Source organism: Hypomesus transpacificus, chromosome 3, assembly GCF_021917145.1.
Source record: "Hypomesus transpacificus isolate Combined female chromosome 3, fHypTra1, whole genome shotgun sequence".
Classification (NCBI taxonomy): Eukaryota; Metazoa; Chordata; class Actinopteri; order Osmeriformes; family Osmeridae; genus Hypomesus; species Hypomesus transpacificus.
This window is the reverse complement of record NC_061062.1, coordinates 12,928,091-12,954,127: the sequence shown is the minus strand read 5'-3', so window position 1 is coordinate 12,954,127 and position 26,037 is coordinate 12,928,091. Positions and strand designations below refer to the sequence as shown.

At 53.1% G+C, this 26,037-nt stretch overlaps 1 protein-coding gene across 1 annotated transcript in view; it reads right to left on the bottom strand.

Annotated features, from left to right (window-relative positions):
• qkia (QKI, KH domain containing, RNA binding a) overlaps positions 1-26,037 on the bottom strand; it is a 64,841-nt gene that overhangs the window by 23,672 nt on the left and 15,132 nt on the right. Inside the window, 3 exon segments of the mRNA XM_047047552.1 lie at positions 3,176-3,319; positions 11,158-11,274; positions 22,819-22,961. Of these exon segments, the coding sequence (XP_046903508.1) occupies positions 3,176-3,319; positions 11,158-11,274; positions 22,819-22,961 (404 nt within the window).

Here is a 26,037-nt window from a genome sequence, read left to right as displayed (position 1 = left end):
CTGACTGCGGCAGGTCTCAGTGTCCACACACTGCTTACTTATACCAACCAATAAACTCCACAGAAACACATTAGCATCAGAATGAATATTGAGTGCAAGTCCGTTTGATTGGATTAGATAGGAACGAGGGCTCTGCCAATTCCATTTGAGTTTGATGCAAATCAACATTCTCCTCGGCGACAAGACAAACTGAAACTCTGGCTGATCACATATGTATGGATTAACGGCCCTTTATTTACTCAGTAGAGATGCCTGTGAAGGACTCTGGCAGCTAGCAGAGGAGCAGGCAGCCTCACACCTCTCCTGCCACCCTGGGGACAGGAAGAGGAAGCAGCAGCAGCAGCCAATCGGCCCAGGGCACCCTCAACCGCCAGACTGCTGGAGGGTGCCTGGTAGGGGTTACCCAGAGGGCAGTGGGGCACTGCTTGAGGTGGTGTTAGAGGGCTTAGTTACCCCGGGAAAACGACGGAAGCAGCGCCATGGCAACTGCAGCCCGGAGATGTGAGGCAGTCGGGGGAGGGGTGAAGTGGGGGGAGGAGGTGGAGTGGAGTCGGGGGTGGGATCAGAGGGATAAATCCACACATGAAAGAGCAGCTCAATCAAGCCCTCTCCCCCCTGTCCTGATTCCTTCCTCCCCCCCCTCCCATCTCATCTCTGCTGGTCGCCCTGCTCCCAGTGAGTTGAAGAGTTCACGAGAGGCAGGTTCTGTGGCAGCGAGGTCTGAACCTCTGCCACGTCTCTCATCAGCACGCAGCCAGCCGTCAATCAAACCTGGGTTCGGGGGGTGTGGGTGGGGAGGGGCAGCAAGACGACCGCCACGAGCCAATCAGAACACGCTCCGACACTTCCCACCTATGGAAGTCTGTTCCTATTTCAGAGCCTTCAATGATGGGAGCTGGAGCGGGCCTCTATAAGCACACCAGCAATGAGACCAGCTTCAACACGGCCCAACAAGGGCAAACCCCCGCCCCCACACCCTCTTGCTCCCTCCTTCTCACTTGAACACTTGTGTTCCTTGAAAGAGCAAGAAGAGGAAGTAACATGCAAAGAAAAAAGAAAAGAAAAAAAATGACCCCATTTTGGTTCCTGCGCGATTCAATAAAGGCGATTTCACGCTGCCAAATGTAGAGAAGATGCCCTTCATTAGAGGCTGCTAGCCGGGCTCAGATTGGCGCCGCTATAGTTTAATCCAATTTAGTTTAGCATGATAAAGGGCATTACTGCCCTCCCGCACCCACCCTGGGTGACAAAGACTACACAGAGAATACCCCGGAGGCTCACGGGTAGATAAAACCCCACAAGACTTTATTCTGGGACAGAAAGAAAGAAGGGGGGGGGGGGGCAGAGAGAGAGCTACAGCAACAGAACCGGAAAAAGAAAGAAATCCTATCTGCTGGATACAAAGTGAGAAGACTTGAGTGTAGCTGAGAACATTAAAGCTGGACTGGGTTTCAATGCCACGGGTACAAACGCAATGATGTATTCATGGAATCCAAAAGGTTGACAAGGTGTGTCACGAGAAAACGACTTCTGCTTCATCATCTGAATCGTCAGGAGTCATTCGTCCACACACCGAATCCTTTCCTTCCAGAAACCAGTCCCACCATTTTCTCCACCAGGATGGGGGAGGTTAAACAAGAAAGGGGATTCAAGACTGTAGTTGAAGGAGTGACGCCAGCTAAGCAGGTCTGGCGAGGTCAGCTGACGTGTCGCTGAGTCACTCTGCCCCCTTCACAGCTCCTAACAGAGGAGGAACCTGAGACCTCTTCTTGGGGACAAGTGGGAAGCTATTAGAGGCGACACTCAGACTGACAGATATTTCATCGGCTCTGTGCTGATGGAGTGGGCGGGGGGTGGGCTTAGTGCACGAGTGTGTGTGTGATGGGGGTGGGGGGGGGGAGTGCGCATGTGTGTGTGTGTGTGCCTGTCTTCATCTCTCCACCCGCCCACCCTCAGTGACTCAGACTGCGTCACCCTCAGCACACCACTATCACAGACAGACACGGCTTCTTCCACTTGTGTGTGTGTGCATGCCTGATACTTGTGTGTGTGTGTGTGTGTATCCGTTCTGTTCCATTATCTACACTTCGATACCACTTAAAATGCATGGCTAGTACATTACCTTATACTAGGTAGAATGCTAGCGTGGAAATTGGACTTGAGCTGGGTGTGTATGTGTGTGCGAGTGTGTGTGTGTGTGTGTGAGTGTGCACACTCTGGCAGGCAGGGCGAAGGAGAGTGAGAGCTATACAGCGAACGAGCAACTAAACCACAGAAGTAACAGACGAGCAGACAATGCTGTACTAATCCTGAAACAAGGCGAGGGGATTGGCTAGTGGCGGGGGGGGGGGGGGGGGGGGGGGGGGGGGTGGGGTGGTGGCGGCCGGCGCAAACGCCACGGGGTCTGACTGAAGCCATGCCAGAGAGGCCGTGCGGAGGGGAGGGCTGTAACACACTGAGAGCGCTGCAATGTGGTGGAGGAAGCCCCGCCCGTGGACTCAGCCTGATTCCAGGCGGCGTGCAGCGTGCGGCCTGGCGTGCTTTCAGCTGGTCAGCACCGCCCCCTCCTCCTCCGCCCTCCCCCCCCCAGCCCTCCTGACGGAGAGGACTGGGGGTGCAGCTGTCCGTACATTCTGTTCACCGTGTGAAACCGGGTATAGGCGGCGTGATACGCCCCCCTCCCCCCCCTTCAGTGGCCGTGTGGCGAGCTCCGTCAGAGCAGGGGGAACAGGAAGAGGGCGGGAGAGGATGAGAGGAGCAGACGGTGGACTGTGTGCTGCTGCTGGGCAGAGAGAGGAGGGAGGGGGGAGAGCACGGACTCACACAGGACGGACACAAGGGCACAGGGCTGGGGACCAGACTGGGGTACTTCGCTACAGCCAAATACCCCAACGCCGTTTCCCCGACCTTGGTGGAACCTGAGCCTGATAATAATGTATTATTAGATATCATGCAGGAGACCTATGGGCCTATGATCCACCACTACTGGAGCTGATGCAGGATAGGGCCCCAGTCACACCTACAACACTGGAGGCCATGACAGCACAACAGCTGAGCGCACATACAGACAGACAGACAGACAGACAGACAGACAGACAGACAGACAGACAGACAGACAGACAGACAGACAGACAGACAGACAGACAGACAGAGAGCAGGGGCTCCAGGTACTCACAGCAGGCACCAGGAGCTTCTTGACCTCCTCCACGGCTCTCCTCATCTTGACCTCGGCCCGGGCCTGGGTGTCCTCCACTGTGATCAGGACATGCAGGTCCTCATTTAGGTGCTCCCAGTTGGGCTTGCCTCTGTTCTGCTCCTCCTGCAGGGAGGGAGGGAGAGAGAGAGAGAGAGAGAGAAGGGTTATTAGTTCATTCTCTGTAAAACTACATTATTTTTGCTGCTTTGCCAGTCCAAGTGTATGTTGTTTTCTCCTGTCCTGTTGAATTAAACAGAAGTGTGTGTGTGTGTGTGTGTGTGTAGTATTATGAAAGTGGCGAGTGAGGGATGTTATGACATAACTGCAGTATTCAAGATGAAAAGCGCGCCACACACACACACACACACGCTACCACATACCCCCACACACACACCACCTCCCACCACAAGCCTTTGAAGAGAACGCGAGTGAACGGGTGACAGGTCGGTTCTTTAGTAAGCAATTTAGCTCCAACTTTAAAAGGACACCCTCTTAATAGACGAGTGCTTCAGAGGCGACACCCATCCCTTTAGCAATTAACACCACATGACAAGATGGATCCATCAAAGAGCTGCTCGCTTCCTGTCTGGGCGACCTCTCACACCTACACTCCAGTGTGCGTGTGTGTGTGTGTGCGAGTGTGCGTGCGTGTGTGTGTGTGTGCGTGTGCGCGTGTGACAGGACAATATGCGCAGGTAACAAAGGGACTGTGAGGGAGCCGTTTGGCCCAGTGGAAGCAGATAGACCGTGCACTCTCAAGTGCTACATTGTGAAGGTAGAAGCATAAAGCCAGGATGGGTTTTATTCACAGGCAAAACGATTGCTCCTCCTAGCTCTGAACACTCGGCTTTTCAGCAGCGTTAAATGCAGCTCCATTTTCTATGGACATACAATGGGCTTTAATGTTCCGACAGGCCCAGCTGAGGGGGGGGGGGGGGGGAGCGGGTCATTTAGCGTTTCCAGACCCGGCAAAAAAATTCACACATCAAGCTTCAGGAGAGAAAGGGAAGGGGAATATATGTTGGAGCAAATGCCAGGCACTCAATTCCAGGCTATTCTGTTTGGCTGCTTCCTGTGAGTCTGCTCCCCATACAGAGCCCAGAACAGAATGGCCTGGTCACCATGACAGCTCTGCTAGCATTCTTGCGCAGACAGATCGCCTGTGTGAGGAGACTGGTGGGATGTGGGGTCTACGATTGCCATCTAACCTCAAACTCACCTCAAACTCACCTCAAACACACCTCTCCTAAGCTCGGCAGAACCAGTCAGGGATGTCCAAAACTCTCTATTCTACTGCACATAAAAGGAACACGCCCTGAAAAACATATTTTTGGCAACCAAACATTGTTTTGTAAGGGTGTCGAGTGTCTATTTGAACAAATGTCATAAAAAAAAAGACTTCTCTAAGAAAAAAGCTCTTTAAGATCAGTGGAAACCAATACACTTGCAGACCTTGGTAGATGTGTCTAGTGCACTCGCCGTGTATCTCTAACACTTAAGTAGCCCTGGTTATGGCTGGACGGCTGGTTAAAGTGAGCGATTTGCGGCTTGGCTGGCTGATGAACTGGCCGGCGATGTATCCTGCATCATGAGTTTCTCCCCCCGCCGGCCCCTCTGCTCTCTGTCTGTGAAGCAGCCTGCTAATTGAGGTGTCTGATTACAAACCCGAGCCTTGTGAGGGCTCTGCGGGGGGTCCACCTGACACGCTTACTAATACGCCAAGCACCTCGCCTGGCTGGCACGCCAACACACACACACACACACACACACACACTAGTGCCACCCTGCCCACCAGCAACTACTCTCTGCCGAGAGTGGTTGCCATGACAGTGCCGTCTCGCCCTCGATTTCTCCGACACGCACGCAGACTTGAGTATTCATCTTGTGTTCACCTTTCTTCAGGAGCGAGCCTTACTCTCAGCACCGCCCAGAACAAGCACAGGCTAACAGGGGGGCCACTGTCAGAGAAACTGAGGATGAGACAGATAGACAGAGAGTGACAGAGGGAAGAGAGAACAGTGGTAGCCCAGAAGGCATGCTCTGAGAGAGAGAGAGAGACATTAAAAAGAGAGATACAGAGATAAAAAGAGAGGGGGGTGGGGGGGCACTTGTCCACCTCTCCAACTACTCTCTCACTAGCAGCAAGCAGGCTGTCAGGCTGTGAACAAGGTCACAGGCTGTCCTCTGAGGGAAAGTGACAGCATGACAAACAGGAGTGTGCGTGCGTGCTCGTGCGCTGGTAGTGGGTACTGCATGGCACTCTGGTAGGGCCTTGGAGCAGAGCGGGAATCCTGTTTACGGTCCTCCGAGACGAGGCTGACGGTGGAACGAGGTTCCGGGGGGGGGCAACGACAACCACCAAGGGACCAGACGTCAGAGAGGCTGGGTGGGGATGGTGGAGCCTCTGAGGCTGAGCACCCCCAGCCCCAGCCCGGTCCCTGCCCCGGCCCCCAGTGTGAGCTCACTAAACCCGTACGGCAAGGTTAGGCTGTTAACAGGAAACACACCACACGAAAACAGCTACAGAAATAGACAGCCATATGTTGCCTCCATCTGACCTCTCCCCTCCCTCCCCACCCCTCCCTCCCTCCCTGCCCCTCCTTCCCTCCCCGGGTCGTTTTGGAGAAGGAAAAGTTCCATCCTCTCACCAGGAGCTCATGTGGTCAGCTGCGGTCTTGATAGAATCTAGCCAGCAGCTATAAATATAGTTTATATCAACATGCTAGTGGAACGCCTGTTGGACAGTGAGCGCTGTTGTAGACAGCTGTCCTTCTTTCCACCACCCCCCCGGACCCCCCAGCCACCCCCACCCCCCAGCATGCCACCTCAGTTGAAGGTGGCGCACTCCAGTCTAAAATGCCACGGGGCCTAAAGGGACCGAGAGGGCAAGGCAGGACGAGAATACAGGCACCGTCTAAAAGCTTGGAAAGGCTCGACATTCCTGCCATAGGATGCAGATGCCTCACTCCCAGGGCTTGGTGCAGGCAGCGCCTGGAAAAAAGAATCGTTCACTCAAACTGCAACACGACACGGGCTCTTTGGCGGCTCCGTCTTGTCAGGTGACGTTACGGGCTAAAGGAACGGGTGGTGTCTCTGGAGCAGCCCTCCACTGCGTTCGCCGAAAAGCCCAACGGAACTGCCTGATGCAATCTTTTTGAGCGCACTGTCCCTTTAACACCACACGGTGGAAAAATGAGAGCAACAAAAACAGTATTAGGACGAGGTCACTGAGGCTGCCATAGCAACCCACGCTACTGTATGAATGTATGGAACAAAAGAGCTCAAGTTAAAGTTTACAGGCCTCTCTTCAATACCTGACAGGGAGGACGTTAAACGTTTTGACCTCGCTAAAGATCAGACAGAGCCGCTCTGCTCCTGCCATGCTCCAAATCCCAAGTTTCAACTTGTGCGTTTGTGTGTGAATGAGTGTGTGTGTGTGTGTGTGTGTGAGAGAGAATTAGTGGAAAGCCCTAGTAAAAACATTAGGAGATTCCTCTGCTGATCTCAGACTAATGGGCCTTCGTAAACACTTCATAAAGCCTTAAGTAGCATCAGCAGGACACCACTCTTAGAACCGTCACCTCCACAACACCACTGTGAGACAAACCAGCCCTCCACAACACCACCCTGAGAGAGACCAGCCCTCCACAACACCACCCTGAGAGGGACCAGCCCTCCACAACACCACCCTGAGAGAGACCAGCCCTCCACAACACCACCCTGAGAGAGACCAGCCCTCACAACACCACCCTGAGAGAGACCAGCCCTCCACAACACCACCCTGAAAGAGACCAGCCCTCCACAACACCACCCTGAGAGAGACCAGCCCTCCACAACACCACCCTGAGAGAGACCAGCCCTCCACAACATCACTGAGACAAACCAGCCCTCCACAACACCACCCTGAGAGAGACCAGCCCTCCACAACATCACTGAGACAAACCAGCCCTCCACAACACCACCCTGAGAGAGACCAGCCCTCCACAACACCACCCTGAGAGAGACCAGCTCTCCACAACATCACTGAGACAAACCAGCCCTCCACAACACCACCCTGAGAGAGACCAGCCCTCCACAACACCACCCTGAGAGAGACCAGCCCTCCACAACACCACCCTGAGACAAACCAGCCCTCCACAACACCAACCTGAGAGAGACCAGCCCTCCACAACATCACTGAGACAAACCAGCCCTCCACAACACCACCCTGAGAGAGACCAGCCCTCCACAACACCACCCTGAGAGAGACCAGCCCTCCACAACATCACTGAGACAAACCAGCCCTCCACAACACCACCCTGAGAGAGACCAGCCCTCCACAACATCACTGAGACAAACCAGCCCTCCACAACACCACCCTGAGAGAGACCAGCCCTCCACAACATCACTGAGACAAACCAGCCCTCCACAACACCACCCTGAGAGAGACCAGCCCTCCACAACATCACTGAGACAAACCAGCCCTCCACAACACCACCCTGAGAGAGACCAGCCCTCCACAACATCACTGAGACAAACCAGCCCTCCACAACACCACCCTGAGAGAGACCAGCCCTCCACAACACCACCCTGAGAAAGACCAGCCCTCCACAACACCACCCTGAGAGAGACCAGCCCTCCACAACATCACTGAGACAAACCAGCCCTCCACAACACCACCCTGAGAGAGACCAGCCCTCCACAACATCACTGAGACAAACCAGCCCTCCACAACACCACCCTGAGAGAGACCAGCCCTCCACAACATCACCCTGAGACAAACCAGCCCTCCACAACACCACCCTGAGAGAGACCAGCCCTCCACAACATCACTGAGACAAACCAGCCCTCCACAACACCACCCTGAGAGAGACCAGCCCTCCACAACATCACTGAGACAAACCAGCCCTCCACAACACCACCCTGAGAGAGACCAGCCCTCCACAACACCACCCTGAGAGAGACCAGCCCTCCACAACATCACCCTGAGAGAGACCAGCCATCTTCAACACCACCCTGACAGCAGTCCTCTACAACTTCAACTCAGACAACACACCCCCCCTGAAAGGAACCATCACCTCGACAACACAACAAGCACAGTTGCAAGTCTCACTGGCAAACGCCAAATAATCGTCAACCTTTGGATTGCCAATTCTGAGGATGACTGAGACAGTGGGAGAGCAGCTGGGAGCTGGCAGAGGGTGAGGGGTTAGATCCTGGCTCTGTCATGGAGAAACTAGCTGGGCACAGTCACTTGATTTGAGTCGCTGCCCCGACTGAAATCAAGTCCCAAACCTCCCTTCCTCTTCAGCCTGAGCTGGTTAGAAAGCAGTTCCCTTATAAACTCACACAGACTAGGTGAAGTTACTGTGACAACGTGAATACCTGACCATCTCTCTGAGAGAACGGTAGGGTAGTAGAGAAAGCGCGTGAACATGTGTGTATATATGTGTGTGTGTGTGGACATGTGCATCATCAGTCCGGCGTCAACACTCAGGTCTGTCTCGGGAGTGTGTGGTGTGATGTGGCGTTTGATCAGAGCAGGGGCGTGTCTGTCTGGAGGACGTGTTATTACCTCCCCTCTGACTCTCCAGTCCTCTCATCACACACACACACACACACCCCAAGGCCAACACTCGTCACACTGGACTGTGGTAGACACTTTAACAGTATTAGCTGTATTGATACCCACTCACTATGAAGTGTGTTATTACAGAGAAGAGGCGTTAAATGTGGGTCCACCTCATGCTATCAACACCCCCATGTAGGGAATAGATTACCTGAACTCCCCTAGTTGAAGTCATCATGTAGGCAATCTGTTTCTCCAGGCACCTTCCCCCTCCCACTTAACCATATTCTCCCTCCCCATCATCCCTCCCTAACCTCCCCGCTTCCTTATCAAACCGTACCCACTTCCCTCCTCCTGGCCTGCCTGCCTGCCTGCCTCTCCCCTCCTCTCCTCTCCCCCTCTCCTCGCTGGCAGAGGAGTGCTGTCCCAGCAGGGAGCAGCCCACTGAATTATTGAGAGGTTGAAAACGCTGCCGTTAATGGATCCTGAATAAACACAGCCCCATCCCGGTGAGGCCGGGCCTCCTGTCCCTGTGAGGCCGGGCCTCCTGTCCCTGTGAGGCCGGGCCTCCTGTCCCTGTGAGGCCGGGCCTCCTGTCCCGGTGAGGCCGGGCCTCCTGTCCCGGTGAGGCCGGGCCTCCTGTCCCTGTGAGGCCGGGCCTCCTGTCCCTGTGAGGCCGGGCCTCCTGTCCCTGTGAGGCCGGGCCTCCCGTCCTGGTGTGACCCCCCTCCCTCTCCATCTCTGTCACCAGCACTATCTACATTCAACAGGGCTATAAGCACACTCCTCATATAGCCTCCAAACATATTATCCGTACTTTCCTGTATACGTCACCTCTCAGAGAGCAGCCCTAATCTCTTCACTCCACGTTTGTGGCATACAACTCTCCCAGCCGCACAGAGACTAATGAAGGGACAGAAAATAGCCTTGGTCATCAAGCCTTAAGATTATAATTAGTAATCATAGATAAATTAAATGAGCTGCTAGTCATGCTGCCAAATTAGGTGAGCGAGGGTGTTTGTGAGCATCAATAATGCTGTGTGTGTATGTGTGTGTCTCGTCAGCGTGTGTTTGTGGGCGTCTCTGTGTTTTCTCAAACCTCTTAACATTCAATAAGTCTAATTCAGGACAGAATTTGACAAAAGGCTTACCCAGCACAGCTGTGCACACTCCTGGGGAGATGGAGAGAGAAAGGTAGGAAAGAATCCAAGAGAAAGAGAGAGAGGTAGAAAAGAATCCGAGAGAGAGAGACGAGAGAGAGAGAGAGAGAGAGAGAGAGAGAGAGAGAGAGAGAGAGAGAGAGAGAGAGAGAGAGAAAAGAATCCAAGGGAGAGAGAGAGAGAGAGAGAGCGAGCAAGAGAAAGGGAGGGAGGGAGAAATAATATGAGAAAAAGACAGAAAGAGGGAGGGAGAGAGAAAAGGGAGAGGTAGAAAGTGGTGGCCCTGGAGCAGTAAAGTGGAGCTTCTAGGATTGAGTCTCCGCTGGGAATCCTTGTGCATCCTGCCGTTGATGCTGCCTGTTCCAGGAGCAGGCGCTCTAGGCTGTGTGTGTGTGTGTGTGTGTGTGTGTGTGTGTGTGTGTGTGTGTGTGTGTGAGGAGGTAGGTCCCTTGTGGAAGAATAAAAAGTACACTTCTACTGCCTTACTTATGCAAATGGTTTATAATGGTGCTGCTGCCTGAAAAATGAAGTCGACTGATGGGGGAGAGAGAACCTTTGCAGCCCAGCTAATCTCTGTCTCCTAAATAACCCTGTGTTGTAGTCACATTGTCAGAGAAGCAAAGTGGTGAAATGTCAAGTTGTTGTGAAGCTGTCTTGTGGAGACAGATATAAAATGCACCAAACACAAGCATCACAATAGGTCACTGTTGGGGAATGTTGTTGGGGAATTGTTTTGTTGACTAAATCTGCTCATGAACACTGGGGCGCTGTGTCCTCAGTGACAGACTCCTACCAACAGGGCACTGTGACCTCCCCAGTCTCTGCAGGGCATGTGTGTCTCCCTAACCAACACTCCATGTCGGTGCCCTTTCAGAAACCCCTCTGCCCCCGCCCTCCACCTCCCCTCCACTCCACTCCCCTGCCAAATCAGAAATAGACCCAGCTACCAAAGAAACACCACCAGTCGCTGTCACATGGACACTACTTTCCACTCCTCAGCCTTTCACAATCTGGGTTCACATGCCTCCACTCGCTCGGTGTGTCGGCATGCGTGTGTGTGTTTGGGTCGGTGCTGGTGTACAGTGAAGTCGGTGGGATGTCTGTATGTATGTGACGTGTGAAGGTGAAGTACGTGTGCATTAACTGTCTGTCTGTCTGTGTGTGTGTGTGTGTGCGTGGCTGGGTCAGTGTTTGCTAAAGACTCAAGCCATTATACACCAACTGTGTGTGTGTGTGCTCGGCCAGATCCTCACCTTCTTCCTGTCCCTCATGGAGCTCTTCCCTCGCACCATGATCTTGCAGCCCGTCTCTGCCTCCAGCTGCTTGGCCGTCAGGCCTCGCGGACCCAGGATTCGCCCCACAAAGTTATACTGTGGAGATAAGAAATATGATCACCATGTGTCTACAAAAGGTCTTCGTACATACAGCTAACATCGCAGGGAGAGGGAAAAAGAGAGACACGAGAGAGATCAGGCAAGAAAGGTTTGGGTACATAAAAGGCCCATGGTCCCTTTGTACATAGCGCTTACAGCGAGGGGGAAAAGATGAGGAGGAGGAGGAGGGGTTTATTAGAGGAAGAGCGAGTGTATACTTTTCAGGCCACACTGCTGAATGAGACCCACAATGAAAAGCAGTCGATTGGACTTTTGGTAAATGGTCGCATGAACCACAAGACCACGTGAACCACAAGAACCATTGTTCTGACGTGGTCCCCGGTAGCAGAGCGGCAGTCTGGGAGTTTCCGTTTTTTTCCCGCATGGAGCCAGAGAGCTGGACACGTGATAGCAGTTAGCTGCCACGACGACACACCATGGCAGGTTAACAACAGCAAAGCCTCCACTTCCTCCTTCTCCCAGAGAAGCCAAACAGCCATGACCTGGCTATCACATTCTAGACTTTACACACAACGCCCCATAACCAGCCTCTGTCTCTCTGTCTGTCGCTCTGCCTGGCTGAGGGAAATAGAAAAGAGAGCTAGAAAGAAATAAGAGTGAGGGGGGGGGGGGGGGGGGGAGAAGAGGTGGGGGCTCAGCCTGACACGGCTCTCTTATCGAAGACCCTTTTCTCCGCTGAGTGGCTTTGAGGCTTTGTACCACCGGGAACGTATTTACGGGCATAATCCTCTCCACTAGGAGCGAGGCTTCCGCCATGGATAAAAGGATAGATGTGTAGAAAATAAACCACAACAATTTCCAGTCAAAATAAAAACAAGAAAGGGAGAAGAGAGAGAAAGAGGTGGAGGAGGGGAGTCTGTCTCCAAAGGTAAACCAAACTTTGTTAACCAAAAGGGCAAGGATATGGCGGGTGGCATGTCTTGGTGGGTGTTAGAAATGCGCTTCAACAATGCATTTAACATGGTCCATTTAGTGTGTGGTTTCTAGGATCGCCATTCAAATACGTCCTGTATCTACAACCCTATCGAGCTAAACTGCTTCCTGGTTGAGTTGGAGACACATGATGGTGTAGGATAAATGTTCTTTCCAGACAAAAGCGTTGTGTCCATCTGGTTACTGGGGTGGTATTGCTCATGCTCCTGAGGTCCAGGCCATGTTGACTAGATCTGATCATGTGGAACAATGAGCTCATACTCTTGGGAGTTCAAGTGGAAGAAAAAACAATTATTGCTCAGATTATCCTTGCTTCCTTCCTTCCTTCCTTCCTTCCTTCCTTCCTTCCTTCCTTCCACACACACACACACACACACACACACACACACACACACACACACACACACACACACACACACACACACACACACACACACACACACACACACACACACACACACACACACACACACACACACACACGCCTGTGAAAGACATCTGAGCCTGAAATAGAGAGAGGACAACGTCTGCTGGATGGACTCTGATCGCTAGACGTATGCGGGGGCAGTGTGTGTGTGTACCTGTCCCACCGCACTAGTAACACAGTGTGTGTGTGTGTGTGTGTGTGTCTGAGCCTTGGGATAGCGGGCAGAGGGCTGTCTGTCTGCATCACGGACAACACTGAGGACCCTGCTCTGGGCACAAGGATGTCCACCCACGGATACACACACTCATACCAGTGTCACACACACACACACACACACACACACACGCACACACGAGTCAGATACTATGAACCAGTTCCCTTCTCTCCCTACCTGATATGGAAACAGCATGGCATCCTTCACCTCCTCCCTTTCCATCTACCTTCTCTCCCTCCCTCCTTCCACCTCTCACTATGACGTTCGCCCATCCCTCTCCCTGGTTCCTCCTCTCCTGAGAGAGTGCTCAGAGGCACACACTGAAAGGGAAACTTCCCTGGTCTTGAATATGCTGATGCTGATTGGACATGACGGGAGCAGGGGGCTGGCTGGGGGGGGGGCGGGGGACAACGACACACAACACACTCACAGAGAGAGAACACAGAGAGTAGGAGAGAAGAGAGAAGCGGTGGTTGGTGAAGGAGAATGAAAGTAAGGGGTTGGTGGGACATTTCTCATTTGTGATTACAGCAGTAAGACAGTAATGGCTGCTAGGAGCGGCACACCAAAACTCTCACTGGAGGATTGAAGAAAACTTCTCATTGGCTGGCGGGGATGGGGTGAACGCTTCTCATTGGACGACAGTGAGAGATGGATCGCTGAGCCACTTTGTCCACAGGGGCTGGTGATGGTAGCTCTGGTCAAGGACATTGGGGCTTTGCATGTATGTGTGCCCTGTCCCTGGCAGTCTGGTGCGTAGGTGGTGTGCATGCTACCCATACAGACATGAGTGAGCAAAACAGGGCTGAAATAGGAAACTAAATGAATGGTGTTTAGAAATAGGAACATTGTGTGTCAGTGTCACAGTGTACTGCTACACACTGAAGCACCAACCTCCACCACAGCCTTAGCACTAGCCTCAGCCCTAACCCCAGCCTCAGCTCTAGTGCTAGCCTGAGTCTCAGCCCGCCTCCACTCAAGGAAAAATCCCCACACCTCAGAAAGGCCTCCCAATGCCCTGCCACATCAAACGCCCCCAGAATGATATATATAACCCCCCCATCACATGATCCAACTGACTGGCTGCAGTCAAGAACATTAAACATTGTCATGTGATGTGTATCAGTTAGAAACCTCATAAACAGTCCTGTTTGGAGCGTGAGCAGACAGGCTTTGTTCCGATCCCCTATACAAGCCCATTCCAGTGGTGTGGAAGTGGGTTTTAAAGGCTATATTTCATCCAGGTGGATCAAGTGTCTGAAAAGGGCAACCTCTCCATTCAGCCAGAGGAATGTAGAACTAACAGCAGTCAAGTGTTGGAGCTGGACTAGGAGCTGATAGAGAACAACCCTGCCCTCCCCTGCTGGTCTCTCCTCCTGTAGTCTCTCTCATCCTTTCCCCTCACTGTTAAGTCTCTCTCCTTCCCTTACGGCTAGTCTCTCTCTCCCTCCACACAGCTGGTCCTGGCCTCCTCACCTCTCTGCTAGTCATCTCCTCCTCACCTCTCTGCTAGTCATCTCCTCCTCACCTTTCTGCTAGTCATCTCCTCCTCACCTCCCTGCTAGTCATCTCCTCCTCACCTCTCTGCTAGTCATCTCCTCCTCACCTCTCTGCTAGTCATCTCCTCCTCACCTCTCTGCTAGTCATCTCCTCCTCACCTCCCTGCTAGTCATCTCCTCCTCACCTCTCTGCTAGTCATCTCCTCCTCACCTCTCTGCTAGTCATCTCCTCCTCTCCTCGATTCTCACTGCTAGTCCAGATACCACAGCTCACACTAGCCCCCTCCCTTCTGAAAGCATTACAGTGGTTCAGTAGCAAATGAGGTCACCAGGCCATCCCAGGCCAATCAGCGTGTGTGTGTGTGTGTGTGTGCGTGTGTGTGTGTGTATGTGAGTGTTGCCGGTGGCTAGGTTGCAAGAACAAACAGCACCTAGTGTGATCATTGTGAATCTGGTCCGGTGCAGTAGAACTGGGTTCCCTTGCTTCACCTCATCTCTCACACTCAGCAGATTAACTCCACACCCTTCCTTCTTCCACCAGTGGAATTGCTGGAATAAAATGCACGCATTAATCTATTTATTTTGCCAACTCTGCAACTCTCGGCTTGCTGTCTGGTTGGCCCACCTCCCCCCCTCTCTCTCTACCCCCTTTCCTCTCTACCTCTCTCTCCCTCCTTCCCTAGTAGTTATTCCCATTCCTCACTTTTAGCATGAGATATTAGAGACAGTACAACCTTGAGTGGACACTTTTATCCTTTCATCTATCGTTTCCTAAAACCTCTGTGACTTACACCAAAACACACACGGACTTGAACCGTAAACTAACTTCAGATACATAAGTTGAAGACAGCCGCCCCCTCCCCAGCCGCCCCCTCCCCAGCACCCCCCTCAGGACGGGGCCTTACAGTGACATTAAAGGGCCTTTGTTTGCTGCTTCTTATCGCCTCTTGGCAGGCGGGTGGAGGTTGACCAGGGGAATGCAAAGCTCCTCCCTCCCTACCTCCCTCTGCTCCACCATCTGAAGCTGACTGGCTCCCATGGTGCTAATGATGGGGCGGCAGGGCGGGGGTGTGAGAGAAGGGGAGGGGGGGAAAAGAAAGGAACTACACAACTGGAAGTCAACAACTTTGTGTGAATATTTTAGAAGAGCGAGAGAGTGTGTGAATATTTTAGAAATGGGAGAGAGTGTGTGAATATTTTAGGAGAAAGAGAGCGAGCGGGCGAGCGAGGGAACGACAGGAAATGGCATCGTGGCTGAGGTCTACAGGAGAGTGAGTCCACAGGGCCCAGCGCTGGGCTGAGAGAGGAGGAGAATACCAATCAGACATTAGTCAGCAGTGCCTCGATGGAGATGAACAACACTGGTGCTGTCTACAGACCCGAGCCCAGCTGGAAGCAAGTTCTGGAGCCCCACAGGCAGCTGAAGCACAGGCAGCTGAAGCACAGGCAGCTGAAGCACGGGCCCAAACCCAGCTGAGGGCACTGACTCACTGGAACGCTCTGCTGTTCCTCTTATGTGCTGAGAGGATTTCACATGGACCTGGGTCTGCTAGTGTGTGGATCTGAGAGGCGGAGGAATGACTGGCAGCAGGCTGGCTGATTAACCCGGGAGAAGCCTGTTTCTAAGCTTACTTCACCTCCATACAATGGCTCCATTCCTTCACCAGTACTCACCCCAGCCTCCCGTCCTCTCTCTTTTTGGCACAGGCACAGGCACAGCTCAGAACAGCTCTTTCTGTGTACACAGTATGATCTTCCTCACAGTCATTCATTATTTGCATAATTCTCTTCCCACCCCCCCACCCCCCTCTTCATTCGCCTTAACATTGAAATGTATTCCTCCACCCCGCCCATCCTGCCACCTCCCTCCCCATCTCATCTCTCTCCCTCCTTGTCTCCCCCCCCCCCCCCCCCTCCTACACACCCCATCCCTGGTGCCTAGTTCTGTTTTATCATTAATTCATCGTCTGGAGCACTAATACCGCCAGCGTATCATTCTATTAATACATTTTGCTCACCTTTGCTGTGCAGCCGGCCCCCATCTCCATGCCCCAAATCCCTCCGACAAGACAGAGATAGAGAGCAAAAGCCATAGACAGAAATATTGTGTGTGTGTGTGAGTGCTGCACAGGCCCATTACTAATTAACCTGGCTAGGAAACCCAGTGATGGAGAGCTCAGCCTGTCAGCCTGCAGTCATTAAACGACTTCCTCCTCCTCCTCCTCCTCCTCTTCTTCTTCACTACCATCACACCCGTGCCCCTCGCTTCTCCCAGCCACTGAAGCTAATCAGAAAACGTCACCAAGCTCTACCAGCCAACCAGAATCCCGAGAGGGCCCTGCAGAGTGTGTGACAGCGTATGTGAGTGTGTGTGACAGGGTGAGAGGATGGGGTCTCTGTCCCTTGGTTGACAGAGAGGGACAGAGTGATGGGGGTGGGAGGGGAAGACCAGTCTCGTTTCTGACTGGTGACATTTTCGCCTCAAAGCTCTACAGACTTCAAAAGGTGCCGTCAGATCCCAGACGGCCTTTAGTGCGTGCTCCTGCTCCAGTGAGCTCCCCCGTTTGATCATGTTGTTTGGGTTTATTTAGGGGCATGACGATGGAGGGGACAGTCTGACGGTGAGAGACCATGGAGGGATGGAGCGCCCTGGAAGACTACAGTTCATAGGTCATGGACTCCTACAATAAAGCTAGAAGAAATGGAAAAGACAAATAACCTCTCCAAAACATGGTTTTGGTGTCTTCAGTGTGTGAAGATTATCAAAATGAGTCAGTCTGCTGACAAGGCAGGCAAGGGAGGGGCAGTTAGTCAGACACACAGAGAGAGACAGAGAGACAGAGAGGGGGTGGGGTGCAGGAGAGAGAGAGAGATGTCGTGTCTACAGGGCAAAGGCTGCCTTGGAGAGGAGAGGCGTAGAAACAACCTGACAGCCTAAACACATGACAGCCAGGATCTGAGCGTGTAGATTGATACATGCTGGCGTTGAAGGAGTGTGCGTGTGCATGTTCTTGCAAATCATATAGACCTGTGAGCCCATTCTCAATTCAGTTTGCACCTGTGAGTGTGTGTGTGTGTTGCCCTCAGCAGCTGCGTGTGGTGTTGTCGGAGGTGAGGAGGACTGACGGCTGTGTCATGTTTAATCCACATCTCCTCTCCTCCTGGACCGTGTACACTCTCTCTCTCTCATCCCCCTCATCCATTCAGTACATCATCCCTCACTGGAACCACCCAGCACCATCCTCCTCATCTAGATCTGAGTACAGAGGGGTAATGACCTATTCAGCCCTGTTTCATCTCCTCAGTTCTATTAGCACTGAGCTGGTGTGTGTGTGTGTGTGTGTGTGTGTGTGTGGGGGGGGGGGGCTCCCTACACAGGGAAGAGTTTAATGACTTTCATTTACTCTGGGTTGGAGTTACAGGCAAACCATATCTCCATCTGTACCCATGTATTCCTACCACTTATCTTGGTAATTGGACTAACAAGCTAGCCTGCTGCCTGACTATCTAGCCTGCTGCCCGAATAGCTAGCCTGCTGCCTGACTAGCTAACCTGGTGCCTGACTAGCTTGCTTGCTGCCTGACTATCTAGCTGGCTGTCTGGGAGTGGTAAGGACCACACAAGCAGAGACTGACTGGCACCACGACCTTGGCACCTCATTATCTCTGCCACCAGGAGACCAGCACACCAGAGGCCTCACTGTGACTGTGTGTGTTCTAATGAGGCATCTTTGGCACTATCTAAGCCACTACCATGAAAAAACAGTACAGGAAAGACAGTCAAACACCCACACAATGAGTCTCTTATCTCACTCCTACCATCCCCCCCACTATGCCCCTCTCCCCCCCCCATTATCTCACTCATACTCCACCTCTTCCCATTCTCATTTACATTCACTAATTCATTGCCTACCGTGCCCCTCCCCCCCATCCCCCCTCATTACTGCAATGGCCACTTGTCGCATCATTCAACCCCACACGCACGGTTGTGTTTGCGGCACGCGCCTTGTCCACCTGCCAGTAGGAGCATGTCTGCAGTGGCCTCTAATTAATGTTGCGGACAGCTCAGCTTACCAAGGTAAATCAGTCTCACACACACACACTAACTGGAAAGGACATTGCTACTCTATTTTGCATTATTCCACTCGGGCGTTGTCACAGCCTTTTCCCAGCAGCCACGGTCAGATTTATGCTGAACAGGCACCCCACTCTCCACCCCCCCCCCCACACACACACACACACACACACTACCGTTCAGAGGGAGGGAGTGTGTCTATCTGCTGAGCCTGATTAACAGTGACATGTTTGTTTCTTAAAGGGCTGCACTGACTATATTTCATGACGCCCTTATTTAGTCTGAAACGCTTGTTGTTGTTGAGGCTACAAATGGAGGATTGAGACTGCTAGTTGTCCCAGACTGCTAGTTAGAGTCCCAGACAACTAGCAGTCTGGGACAGGGGGCATAATCACCCCGGACTCCCGCCCTCCACCACCTCCCTACCCTACATTGTCATGGCAGGCGGCCCCATCTAGCCAGGGAAGCAAACACCATTTTTGATAAATCATTGTGCTTTTTGAAATAGCCTGGAACTCAGTCTCAAAGCTCAATTGGAGTTGTGTGGCTTCCAAAGGCAGAGTATTAACCTGCTAATGAAGACCGGGCAGGCTTGATGAGGATCAAACATCTGTTACCGTGCCGACCGTCTCCTTTTCCACCAAGGCAACAAGGCCTAATAAAAGGATGTCTTTTTAAAGATTTTGTATTTATTTTTTACATGGTAAACAAGCTAAAATGCCAAGACGTCTGGTTCTAAAAAGCTGTGCCAACAAATAAAGCAAGTAGACGAGGAAGATGGAGCAGGATGGAGGAGGAGAGGAAGTTGATTTCTGTATTCTTGTTCATATGCATGAACAATGCAATGGCACAAAGGAATTAGTGTAGAGCTGGTGTTTACAGCCACTATTTGGTTTAGACTGGTATGCGAACAGTCTAACCTAGATTGAATGTAGATTAGTCAACCCTCACTCAGCCTGCTGATAACCAGTAGAGCCAGCCAGCCCTACAGGCAGCCATCCAGCCAGCCCTATAGCCAGCCATCCAGCCAGCCCTACAGCCAGCCAGCCGGTCCTACAGCCAGCCAACCAGCACTACATCCAGCCCTATAGCCAGCCAGCCAGCCAGTCCTACATCCAGCCAGCCAGTCCTACAGCCAGCCAGTCCTACAGTCAGCACTACATCCAGCCCTATAGCCATCCAGCCAGCCAGTCCTACAGCCAGCCAGTCCTACAGTCAGCACTACATCCAGCCCTATAGCCATCCAGCCAGCCAGTCCTACAGCCAGCCAGCCAGTCCTACAGTCAGCACTACAGCCAGCCAGCCGGTCTAGCGGCTTCTTGAAAGGCCTCTCTACTTAGCCCCGTTTTCCATTTGCTCAACACCCTACGTCCAACAGGGTGTCCCATTTCCTAGTCTCAGCAGAGATATGGTATGTGTGTGACCTCAGCCAGAGTGGACTGGTGACTGTATACCCTTCCCATAACCCTGAACACGGGGCCTCACCCAGGCCATAGTAACACACTACTGACACACTACCAAACAGGAAGCAGACAAGACACACTTTCCTGTCCCCTCAAGGTCAAAGGAAATGACACAGGGACGTGCATCAGCCATCAGCTTGGCGCGGGGGGGTAATTGAAGGTGGCCGTTATCAGATTGTCCGCCACTCCGCTGTCACACAAGACTGTCGTAACTGTGACGACCCGGCTGCATGGAGCGATGACATCAAGACCTCCTCCTCCTCCTCCTTCTCTCCACACTCTAGCAGCCCTCTACCTCACCCTCTCCTTTTCTCCACACCTCCTGCTCCCCTGCCTTTACCCTAGCATGCTCAGAGTCCATGCCGAGGGCTGCAGAACAAGTTGTTTTGGTGGAACTGACATGTTGCTCAGCAATGGTCAGGGACAAAGACAATATAATGAACTGCTGCTAGGGGAGAAACCATTCCAAGGTCTCCAACACAGGAGACCCCCTCCCTCACAACCAGCCTCCAACACAGGAGACCCCCTCCCTCACAACCAGCCTCCAACACAGGAGACCCCCTCGTGACAACCAGCCTCCAACACAGGAGACCCCCTCCCTCACAACCAGCCTCCAACACAGGAGACCCCCTCCCTCACAACCAGCCTCCAACACAGGAGACCCCCTCCCTCACAACCAGCCTCCAAAGGAGACCCCCTCCCTCACAACCAGCAGCAGAGCTCACAAGCACTTCCACGCTGCAATTTAGTCTTTTTAAAGTTGAACATCTTTATTACATTACAGATGCAATGGCCAGACTATGCTGTGTGTGTGTGTGTGTGTGTGTGTGTGTGTGTGTGTGTGTGTGTGTGCATGCAATCAACCTCACTGACTCATCTTGGCCACCAGGGGGAACCCTAATTAATTTAGAGGCTGGCCCTAGCTGTCACAAACACATTAGTGACTTACAGCTCTGCTGCTCTCCCACTGAAAATCAGGGGAATATGGAGGTCAACTCAGGCAGTGAGTGTGTGTGTGTGTGTCAAGTGTGTGTGTGTCTTGTAAGAAACCCTGTGTGAACCCCCCCCCTCCCGGTGACATTCCACTCGGGTCTTTGACAGAGTAGCCTTCCAACACACGCATGCACCCATGACACACACACCATCAGCTGCTGTAGAGGTGCACGGGGGGGGTGCCAAATCACCCACCCTGCCACAGCCAACACACACACACACTGAGGGCCCTGCATCTCCACGACAGGCAAGAGGTGAGCGGGTTCATGTGTACATGGATAACATCTCAGAGGTTGGGCTTTAGGGGGCTGTGATCCTGTGCAGGTCTGGAGGAATGGACGCCTCTCTTCCAGTTCCTCCTTGAACTTCCAGGGGGGCTTTGAGAAGGTCAGGCACAGTCAAAGTTACAGTTACAGCCAGGAGCCCCTAAGTCCCCTGTGCCATGACAAAAAGGAGGGGTAACAGCTTGGTGGTTAGAGCATTTGACTGCAGATTAAGAGGCTGCATGTTCCTATATCCCCCAGTTTGTCGTTTCAGATCAAATAGTCGTAAGAGATGAGCTGGAGAAAGATCTAAAGAATTGAGAAGGGACTAGGATCTGGTTGAGACAGTCTGCTGTGTTAGGCTGGGCTGGGCTCTGCTGTGTTAGGCTGGGCTGGGCTCTGCTGTGTTAGGCTGGGCTGGGCTCTGCTGTGTTACACTGGGCTGGGCTCTGCTGTGTTAGGCTGGGCTGGGCTCTGCTGTGTTAGGCTGGGCTGGGCTAGGCTAGCTGGTCCCTGGTGCCCTTTATCAGGTCTGTCAGGGGGAAAAAGCATTTCACGGCCGAGTGAGTCCCTCTCTGCTGCACCCCGCATTCCTCCTCCTCCATCTCTATCCCCGCATCCCCTCTTCCAGCCCGGCCTGGTAGGATTAGGAAGAGAAATGTTGCTCCAGGAGGGGTGACATGGACATCCTTCTGAGCTGCTGCCCCACCAGCGTGGGATTAGACTGAGGACAGGAGGGGGGTGCTGACCTCCGCCAACACACACACACACACACCTCCCTGCTAAGCATCCCTCCAGACAGCTGTGTCACTTTTTTCTCCTGTCATCTCCTCTCCGACATCTCTATGTCTCTACATCCAGACTGACAGCTCTTGGCCTGTGTGTGCGTGCGTGAATGTGTATGAGAGTGTATATGCAGTATGTGTGTAGCCAAACTGACAGCTCTTGGCCTGTGCTCGCGCGTGTGTGTAACTAGACTGACAGCTCAAACTCCTAGTCCTCCTGCCTCCTTCTCCATGCTCTGTGTGCCGGTCCAACCAGCCAATCAGAAGGCACCTCTCCAGACACTGCCAGGGGCCAATCACGAAGTCCGCTAGTAGGTTGTCTGTTTTCCTCTTGGTGGGTATTTTAGGAAAGGTGTTTTTAGACTACCCGGCCCCTCCCTCCCTCTCCTTCAGTAAGCTAGGAGCTGTAAACAGCTGAGCTCCAAGTATTCCTCCCTCGGAAAAGCCAGGGGCCTGTTCCATAAAGCCACTGAATTACTGTTACTGAATAAGCCAGGCTTGGGTCAGGTTTAGTAACTGACATAAGCCTAGTTTATTCGGTAATCTCTGGCTTTATGGGACAGACCCCTGGTTAGGACTGGCTAGAGAGTAGCGCTGTCTCACACTAACCATACAGCACTTGTACTGGACAACACAGAGAAGATGGCGATCCCTGTTTTTCAGATTTACTAGCGCTATTCCGGTAGACTCTGTGGTGTGATGTGCTGAGGCATCAGTCCAGTCATGTTTGATATAATAGCAACGGGCAAAGTCAACAACACACAGAGGACACCCACAACAAAACCCACAGTCCTAGACATGTCTGGACACGCTGCGGCAGGCGTGTGTGTGTGTGTGTGTGTGCGTGTGTGTGTGGCGGCGTGACTTACGTCGGGGTACTCTTTGACAGGCACAAACAGCTTCTCCTGCAGGTGGATGATGGGCCCCAGAGCCTCGGGCAGCTCCATGGGGTGTTTGTCTACCAGGCCATTCACTGTGTCGTTGTACATGTCCTTACGCACTCTGTTGATCTCTGCAACGACAGGGACACACACACACATCGTTAGAAGGGCGGGGGAGGGGGGGGGGGGGGTTGAAAACGACAGACACAGCGGTTGATACTGTAGGTTGGTTTACCGGGGGTTATTTTAGGCGAGGAAGAGGTTAACAAGTGCAGCGCGCACACACACACACACACAGCTAAGGTATGCAGTCCTGTGAGGAGGAGGCGTGGTGGAAAGACAAGGAGTTTATTCACCCTGCTACAGTGCCGTGTCCACAGTTCAGACACACACCCACAGGATCAACTCGATTGGTCACGCTGGCTGGCCTCTCACATGTGCCATCACACACACACACTCACTCATAGCCCCGGCTAACCAGGCTCCCTCCTCCCTCTCTCCTGCTAGTCAGGGGCTCTGCAGCGTGTATGGAGTGATGGGGGTGGTTATCTGAGGTCAAGGAGGGAGGGAGAGGGGGATGGGGGGCGGGAGCGTGAGAGGATAGCAGGTCTCAGGTCTAGCTGCTCTATTTAAACCCCCAGCTCCTGAACCCTATACTGCACATGGCTGACCTGGGAGACCGGGGAGTGCCCCCACCCCAGAGCATGTACTGTGCCCTACTGGGAGGACAGGGTCAACTCCAGACCCACCGCTCTGCATACTGCTGATGCAGAGAGAGAGAGCATGTGTGTGGGGCTAACTGAGGTGGGGTGGGGGGGGGGGGAGGATGAATAAGGGAGAGGGAGGGACTGGAGGGGAGGGGGTCCCCGGAATAAATGATTGATGGGGTTTGATCGATGGGTGTCTGACACTGTGGGAAAATGAGCACACACACAAACACACACACACACACACACATCTGTCAAGCAGCTGGGCCGACCTATGGAGAGAACACCTGCGAGCCATGTGGAGAGAGCCAGGGACCGTGGCCAGCATCGGCCCCTCACAGCAGCCACAGTAACTAGACCTCCTCATTACTCATCCCTCCCACACTCCGAGGGGTGAAAGGGAGGACGGGCGTCGCGGCTGGCTGACATCATCTCCACTCAGCTCGTCTGGTCTTAATCTCTCATGTATCTTGTTGTTGTGGTCATGGTAACCCCACACACCCCCCCCTCTCCCACTGGGACGGAGGGAACACCATCAAGCAAACGTGAAGACCCGCCTTCCTGTCCCTGTTAATAAACAATCTTGATTTATTCTCCGATATCAGTTGAGCTAACAGGGAGAGATGGTGTTGCTCTGCTTAAGTGTCCCTGAGAATGCTGTTCGATTGTCAGAAAGTGTGTGTGTGAGAGAGTGTGTGTGTGTGTGTTTTGTTATGTTAGATTAGCTTCACACACGGCCTCAGAACTCCACAGGTGTCCTCCACTACCTGGAACGCTTCCTGTGTAGAGACAAGAGAGCAAGGAAGAGAGCCATCACTGAAAGGTCTCTCTGAGCAGGTACACGCGCGCGCACACACGCACACCTCCCTCCACAATTTAATTTCCTCCCACTAAAATGTCACATTAACATAAAGAGGTTGGGCAGGGCCATCAGCAGTGACGTGCGACATTTGACAACCTCTAATTTCGGCGCCGCAAAAAATTCCCCCGCAAAGTCGTTTGTGCGCCGCTCGGCTCACCTAAAATTACCCCCTGCCTCGCGCTCCACGCACACACATTTGTCTCTGTCCACCACGGGAAAACGCTCTTTACACAGAGAGATGCTGCAGCTCACTGAGGGAGAGGGAGAGAGGGAGAGAGGGAGAGAGGGAGAGAGGGAGAGAGGGAGAGAGGGAGAGAGGGAGGGAGTAACAGTCAATCACCACAGAGGAGAGAGAGGAGAGTTTGGGCGACAGGAGGAGAGAGGAGATGAGAAAGGAGAGAGAGAGGGAAAAAGAGAGGACAGAGCCGAGGAGAACGGAGAGAGAGGGAACAGAGGAGTGAAAGAGAGAGAGAGAGCAGACAGCTGCAGAGGATCCTGAGGGAGAAGTCTACAGAGACAATGGTTAGAGTTACAGTCTAACCCTCTGGACATGGGAGACTAAAGACTGGAGGGGCCACAGCAGCTGGTGTGTGTGTGTGTGTGTGCGTGTATACTTGAGGAGGGTTGTATGAGGTAGCTTGGGTAATTAACAAATCCCTCTCATCTCAGCTCAGTATAAGTGTGTAACAAAGGACCTTACTCAGCAATCTGATGACACACACACACCTCATCGGTAGGTGAATGGCAACACACTCCTCTAACCGGCGAGGTTAAAGGGAGAGGGAGACAGAGAGTGAGAGAAATCCCCAGCAGCAATTTGACTTGAGCCACTGTTTCCTCACGCTACAGGACTTGAGGATGAAGCTCACATTTTGCTTCCTTCCTTCCATCCCCGTTCCCTCGCTCTGCCTCCCTCCTTCCATCCCTGTTCCCTCGCTCTGCCTCCCTCCTTCCATCCCTGTTCCCTCGCTCTGCCTCCCTCCTTCCATCCCTGTTCCCTTGCTCTGCCTCCCTCCTTCCATCCCTGTTCCCTCGCTCTGCCTCCGTCCTCTGGTGGATTCCTGCCCTTTCCTGCGCTGATCTGCACCACCAACCAAAATGTCACAGTCCCTTGTTCGCTGAGTGGTCTGCCCTCCTTAAGCTGCCATAACCAAAGCAGGAGAGGGGGGTGGAAGAGAGTGTGTGTGTGTGTGTTAGGGGAGGTTGAGGAGTGACAGAATGTGTGTGTGGGGGGGAGGGGGTGTTCCTTGTGCCCCAGTCTGAATCTGAGTCACTGACAGTCGGCTAGTCTCCAGAGACTTGAGGGGCACTCAGAGCATCTCTCCCCCTAGGGAGCAGCTGCTGGAGGGCTGAGGACAGACGGCCCTGTCTGCAGCTCATCCACCACGTCCACCCGGCTCACCTGGGCCTCCGTGCCCCCAGCACCCACTCCGCCCCGGGCTCCCTCTCCCCCACCCTCGCCCCCTCCTTGCCAGGGGGAGCCGGGACGGAGGAGTGCTCCCGTGTTGCTCACGGCAGCCGCTTCTGCGGCGGGTGATCAAATGCTCACCCGCACACAAAACCCCCACTGAGTGTGTACCCCCCCTTACACACACACACACACACACACACGCAGAGAGATAGGCAAAGTAGGCCTCC